Source organism: Solanum verrucosum, unplaced genomic scaffold, assembly GCF_900185275.1.
Source record: "Solanum verrucosum unplaced genomic scaffold, falcon-dt-bn FXZP01000036.1, whole genome shotgun sequence".
In the NCBI taxonomy this organism is placed as follows: domain Eukaryota; kingdom Viridiplantae; phylum Streptophyta; class Magnoliopsida; order Solanales; family Solanaceae; genus Solanum; species Solanum verrucosum.
In genome coordinates, this window is record NW_026020253.1 from 119724 (window position 1) to 127182 (window position 7459).

At 37.1% G+C, this 7459-nt stretch overlaps 1 protein-coding gene across 1 annotated transcript; it reads left to right on the forward strand.

Moving 5' to 3' along the window:
* Positions 1 to 1269: 1269 nt before the first annotated feature.
* LOC125833105 (uncharacterized) lies at positions 1270 to 2495 on the forward strand. The gene is made up of 3 exons (XM_049512251.1): positions 1270 to 1519; positions 1772 to 1967; positions 2393 to 2495. Exons 1-3 carry the CDS (start codon positions 1270 to 1272, stop codon positions 2493 to 2495), a joined length of 549 nt encoding a protein of 182 aa, XP_049368208.1.
* The last annotated feature ends 4964 nt before the right edge of the window (positions 2496 to 7459 follow it).

The following is a 7459-nucleotide window of genomic DNA, read 5'->3' on the forward strand; positions in this document are numbered from 1 at the left end:
TGTGATAAAAGCTTCTTAAAACTCAAGACCAGGTTTACTACAACTTCTGTCATGACCCTACAGGATGGTTCAAACAGTTATGTCATTTATTGTGATGCATCCAGGGTCAGTCTAGGTTGTGTGTTGATGCGGCAAGGTAAGATCATAGCTTATGCTTCCAGACAGCTTAAAGTCCATGAGAAGAACTACACGACTCATGACCTTAAGCTTGCAACAGTAGTGTTTGCCTTGAAGATTTGGATACACTACTTGTATGGTGTTCATGTTGATGTGTTCATAGATCATAAGAGCCTTCAGTATGTGTTCACCCAGAAAGAGTTGAATCTTTGTCAGAGGATATGGATAGAATCCTCAAAGACTATGACATGAAAGTGCTCTACCATGCGGGTATAGCCAATGTAGTGTCTGATGCCCTCAGTAGATTATCCATGGTAGTGTGGCACATGTTGTGGGAGAGAAGAAAGAATAAGCTAGAGATGTTCATCGGCTTGCTCGCTTAGGAGTTTTCCATATGGACACATCAGATGGTTGTGTGATTGTCCAGAATGGATCAGAATCTTCATTGGTAGTAGACGTTAAGGAGAAACATGATAGTGATCTTATATTGCTTCAGTTCAACAGTGCAGTTCATCAGTAGAGAGATGAGGTTTTCTCCCAAGGAGGAGATAGTGTGCTTCGTTACAGGGTCGTTTATATGTTCCTAATGTCGGTGAGTTGAAACTGCATATCCTTACAGAAACCCAACATTCTAGATATTCAATTCATTTGGGTGCCACTAACATGTATAGTGATGTACACAAAGTCTATTTGTGGAATGGCATGAAGAGAGACATCACATACTTTGTGGATAAGTGACCTAACTATCAACAAGTTAAAGTAGAACATCAGAAACTAGAAGGTGTGACTCAAGATATTATCATTCCTACGTGGAAGTGGGAAGTGATAAACATGGATTTCATTACGGGTTTACCTTATACTCGTAGATAGCATGACTCCATTTGGGTGATAGTGAAAAGAGTCAATAAGTCAACTCACTTCTTGGAAGTCAAGACAACAGATTCAGTAGAGGATTGTGCTAGACTCTACATTAGGGAAATAGTCACGTTCCATGGGTTTTCCTTGTCTATCATCTCACATAGAGGTCCTCAGATTACATCTCATTTATGAAGATCATTTCAAAAAGGTCTTGGTACTCAGGTAAATCTTAGTATCGCATTTCATCCGCCGATGGATGGTCAAGAAGAGCTTACCATTAAGACCTAAGAGTACATGTTAAGAGATTTTGTGATCAATTTGAAGGGTAGTTGGGATGATCACATACCTCTCATAGAGTTTGATTATAATAACAGCTTCCATTCCAGTATTCAGATGCCCCCTTATAAGGCAATGTATGGGCGTAGATGCAGGTCTCCTATTGGTTCGTTTGAAGTAGGTGAAGCAGCCTTGATTGGACTAGATCCGATTCATGACGCTATGGAGAAAAATCATCTCATCAAAGATAGACTAAAGAAAGCTCAAAGTCATTAGAAGTCTTATGGAGATGTGAGGCGAAGAGACTTAGAGTTTGAAATCGATGACCGGGTTTTCCTGAAAGTGTCACCCATGAAAGGGGTGATAAGATTTGGCAAGAAAGGGAAGATCACTCTCACGTATGTAGGTCCTTACAAAATCATGGAAAGGGTTGGTAATGGGGCTTATGAGTTAGAGTTGCTAGAAAAACTATCTCCGGTTCATCTAGTCTTTCACATTTCCTTGTTAAAGAATTGTGTAGGTGATCCGACATCGATAGTACATTTAGAGAGTGTTGTTGTGAAGGATAACCTAACCTTTGAGGAGGTTCCACGTGAGATTCTTGATCGCCAGGTTCTTTGGTTGAGAAATAAGGAAGTCAATTCTGTAAAGGTATTGTGGAGGAATCAGTCCGTTGAGGGAGCTACATTGGAAGCACAAGCAGACATGATGGCCAAGTATCCTCACCTCTTTTCTTCTGATTCAGTTTCAATTTGAGGTAATAGTCTATCTCTCCAGTCTATTAGTTAATCTTGTATAAATTCCCTCTCGTTATCTTGTTCCCTCAGTTATCCTTGTATTTTTTCATATGTGCATGTTCATGAAACTCAATTTAGTTAGATATCAGTTTCTAATACTGAGTGGTAGGGATTGCAACTCTTTCCTCAAAATTCATCTTGTTTAGTCTTTATTCGAGGATGAATGATCCCAAAAGGGAGATATTATAACACCCTAGACTTTGAGAAAGGGCTAAAATTGAAAACGGGTAAGACTACAAACCCAAAATTGAACATGGACCCTTCATGGCACCCTAGACGGGCCGTTTAGGGGTCCACAACTTCTTAAAAGCTTTTTAGATGACCATCTAAGACTGCCCTGGCAGGGGTCACCTGGACGGCACCTTAGACGATCCGTCTAGGGCTTCACGGCTCGTAAAGGGCATCTTGAACCACCCTTCAGGGGCTTTCTGGGAGGGAGTCACCTAGACGGTGCCTTTAACGGCTCGTGGTAACTTGGACGGCCTGTTAAGTGGACCGTACAAGTAAACCTAATGGTGAGGTTGCACCCAAGACCACTGTGAAGGACCACAGACACCTAGACGGTCTGTGAAGCTTCACACGGAATGTGAAGTCGTCCGCAAAAAAAGACTTATATGACTTTGAGTTTTGGGTCAACTTCAAACGATCATATCTTTTAGTACAAAATGAATTAGGTGGCCCATGAACTATCAAATTAAAGGTCTTTGAATCCTCTTTCCAACTCCATGAAGTTTTCCTAATTCCGAGCTCGGAGTGGAAAATTTATGCTTATTTAGTGAAGCCCTATCGGGGCGTCAAGCCCCTCGTAAAGGTCACTTCTTCATTTTTAAGTCATGGTCGTATCACTATTTTCCTTTATATGTTTGGTACCTAAACTACGTCGTTTGGTACTTAAACTATGTCATTTCACTTAGTTTAAGCCTAAATAATTAGTCAGAAACTACCAAACACCCTCATTCTCCTAAAATCATTTAACTTACAAAGAAAAAAAAAAGAAACACGCGATAGTTTATCGCAAGAACAAGAAGAGGTCTTCATCAAGTTCAGCCCCGAAAGGCAAAGGATTTCTCTATAGTTTTTATCACAAGGTATGTGGGATTTTACTAGTGAGTTCTTGTTACCAATTAGGTCCCTAGAATTTAGTCAATTCTTTAGTTTCTCCATAAATTGTTCTGAGCTAGGTTTCCTAAATCTTACGAATCCATTGAAATTTAGTTGTTATAGTTTCTATATTACTGATCACATGTTACTTGGAGACTTATATGGCCCATGTATAGAACTCAAAACCCTAAATTATGTCCATTAACAATATTTCCTGAATTATACTTGCTAGGTAGATGAGTCAGAAAATCATGCTTCAGAATTCAAATGCCATATCTTTCGGTATATGTATGTTTCATTCTTAGATAATAACCAGTATTTTAAGCTACTCAGTATGTCAGTTGCATTTTATCTTTACATTCATATGGGAGTAGACTTAACACTGAGTTGGACTAGAGTTCACCATACCCTCAAGTCCTAGAAATATGTGCCCCCATAGGTTTATAAGTTCCTGCTGTTGGGGATCAATTTTAGTGATCATGCCAAAGTCGTGCCGTTATACCCTGACAAGGTCTATTGGGTCCTCTAGATGGGTCATATACATCGAACTCCACATTTATCTCATGTAGTTTAGGTCGGTTAATAGTATCTCCCACAGTCAGAGTCATGCTGCATTGACCATATATTCAACAGTTACTTAAGTATTCAATTCAATATGTTCTCTTAATGATTAGTACTTAGTCATTGTATCCAACTCAGTTTTCAGTTATGTTCAATATGTCTATTTCCATGTTTAGTTTCTATATTGTTTGGCATATCATCTATCCTGCATGCTCAGTACATTCAAAGTACTGACACATACTTTTGCGTTATATCATTGTATGATGAAGGTTCTAGAGCTCAGCATCCAAATCGTGCTTAGCTCGACTTCCAGTCAGTTCAGAAATATCAGTGGTAAGTCCTCACAGTTCAAGGTCAATAGACATGATTTACTTTTTATTCTTTACTTTTCAGTTTCAGTCTTGTTAGAATTAGCTAGGGGCGTGTCCCAACAACTTAATTCAATTAGAGGCACTCAGACATAAAGTAGATTCACTATGACTTGTTAAGTATTGTTTAAGTCATCACTATACTCTTTATTTAGTTGATATATTTCAGACTTATTGGGTTTTTCCCTATTTCAGATATTAACTATTTTAGCTTCCACAGAGAGCATGATTTAACTGAACTTGTATAGATATGTCAGGCCATTGGTTTGCTTGGGGCCACTCGTGACAATAAGCATCGTGTCGCGCTTAGGGGGTAGCCTCGGGGGATGACATTACCCAATCAAAGTTAGGATTTATTTCAATTTTCATGGTTCCTTTTCAATTTTGATCAAATTGATTGTTTTCTATCTATTTATGCATGAATTGAAATAATTACATGTTTTGAAGTTAAATCCACATGAACCCATGAATTCCCCCATAAAATTTAGACTATGAGCACATGATTAAGTTTATAAATTGTGGAATATGAATTTATAAAGATATGTATGTTCTTTCTATGGAATTGATATGAATTATTTAAGGTTTCTTTGAGAGTAAAGCATTTATGTTATTGTTGTGAAAGGTTATTCTCACACATGAAGGATTCATTGGGTAGAAAGGTTTTTCTTAACTAAATTTGTATCAAGATTTAGGAGATACTCTAAATGAACTCTAGCTTGGATTGGCTACATAAATGTGCCTTTCCATGGGTAATATGATGAATATGATTAATGACTATTCCATGGGATTTATGCTTAGCACTGAGTGGACTACCGACGATTACCCATGTCCCGCACACTATGTTCCACCAAAGGATGATTATCTTAGATAGACATTAGCTAGTGGATCCACTTTAGCCCAGACTTATGGTTCTTATCTGGGCAAGTAAGGAAACCCCTTTTTGTTGTGGGACACTTACCAAATTCCATGGTATAGCTCACATAGTCAATTTCAGTTAATGAAAAACTTCCCACAATAATGAATTATGGTTACTTTCTAAAAGTATCTCTCAAATGAGTTTTAAAGATGTTTAGGTTGCATTGACCATGATTATGACATATTTTATAGCATGTTATTTTATGATTTTGCTTGGTCACTGCATGTCATGTAAAGTCCCTTTTAGCATGATTTCATAACTGCTATGCATTGCTATCATACTTAGTACATTCCATGTACTAATGCATACTTGTGTCTACATTGTTTCACTAATATAGGGTCTGACGCTCCTATTCAGCAAACTCGTGGCTAGACATCCCTTGAGTGCTTTGGTTGAAGATAGGTGAGTCCTCATGTTCTGAGGATCGAGACTCATTTATTGCTTTATGTCATTTTCATTTCAGACTTGTATGTGATGTATGGGTTAGGTCCCAATCACTTTCATTATGATTTATTATATGGCTTGAGACTCATCTTAGACTTTCATTTTTTTGTCAAACTCTTTATGATATATGACTATCTTTTTAAATTCTTTATATTCGACTATCTTGTATGATGTACTAAGTGGCTTGTGTAGGGCCTTTCGGGGTTTTATATGTCATGTTACACCTAGGGTATACTTTGGGTCATGAAAATTGATTAATATAATGTTGGTTTGATTGGTTTCCGTTGGCTCTTCATTATTTAACGTATAATTTGAGGTTGCAAATTCTTTTTTAGCTTATAATGGAAGAGATTAGAGAGAACTGATAATTACTTGATTTAATTCCTTTATAGTTGAAGCTTGGTTGAATTAAATTTGTAGATTGAATCTTATCGCAATGCATGTTGGTGTTTGATAAAATCCACATGAAATATGATTGACAAATAGTATCATTATTTTAAATCTAGCATACCCTTTGACAATCAACTTATTTAAGCAATTAACAATACCCATTTTGTGAAATTAGCATCCATTGAAGCACACTCTTAAAATTATTTTCTTACTTGATACAAAGCCATATTTTAGGCTTTGCATGTGAGACTTATTAACATCTTGTTAATTATTTAGGTTTCGAAATCAAATTCTTAGTGGAACCCCCCCCCCCCCCCTAGTTACTTAGATCCATAAATTGGATCAAAATTCTAGTGCATAAGATTACATCATACGGTGAATTCCTTTTATACATTCATTTGGGATCAATCCCAACTTCTCTTTGAATTATATTGCAAGTGATCGTCTACACAATAATTTGTAAGGTGTGCAGTAGAACACTATAACCCGTAAAACCTTACACGGTCCATTGATCCATCTCTAGAAGTCACTGTTGAACTTTGTTTCATGAGACAATCTACAGTTCGTAGAACTTTTTACATGTCATTTGATTGTCCGTAAAACTAAGACTTAACTCAGGTCTTCAAGGCTTTGTTCCATGGGCTAATCTTTCATCCATTGATAGTTTCACGGGTCGTATGATTGTTTGTAGAACTCAAACTCCTGCAAATTTTCAATTTTCCCCGCTTTGCTGGGGTTGATGTAAACTTAGAATTTTTCTAAGGTGTTACAAGAAGGAGGTGGAATTTTTGTTTGTTGAGAGTTGAATCAAGGCTTTTGAGGTGCCAAAGAAGAATTTAATTAAAGCTCCAATCCTCATTACTCCTAATTGGGAGATGCCTTTTAAGTTGATGAATGATTCACATGATGTAGTTATAGGTGTTGTGCTTGAAGAGAGGAATCAGAAGGTCTTCCATTCATTCTACTATACTAGTATGACTTACGACTCTACTCAAGTGAACTACACCGTGACTGAAAAGGAAATGTTTTCCTTATGCTTTGAATTTGAGAAGTTCACGTTATATTTGGTGCGAACCAAATATATTGTTTACATTGTCCATGTAGCTATTAGATACTTGTTCAACAAGAAGAATGCAAAGACAAGACTTATAAGGTGGCTCTTACTACTATCAGAATTATAACATGTGGATTATCCTTGTGGTTGTGGACTACTGTTAAAGTGTGTTGATGTTGTAGGTCTTACTTCTAATCATTCAAAAGTGGTCATCAAGTTCATAAAGAAGCACATATTCACTCATTCAAAACTCCTAGATATATTATTAGTGATGAAGGTTCTCACTTTACAAGTAGTTAAGTGAAGAATGTATTGGCTAAGTAGGGAATACAACACAAGGCGGTGACGGCATACCACCCGTAGAATAGTGTCCAAGTAGAAGTGTCCAACATAGAGGTTAAATATATCTTGTAGAAGACTATGAATGCACAAATAAAGGACTAGGAAATGAAACTTGATGAGGCCTTTTGAGTATACAAACCAAGGTACAAAACGCCTATTGGGATTTCTCCTTATCGAATGGTGTTTAGTAAGGCATGTCATCATCTAGTGAAGCTAGAGAATCAAGCTTATTAGG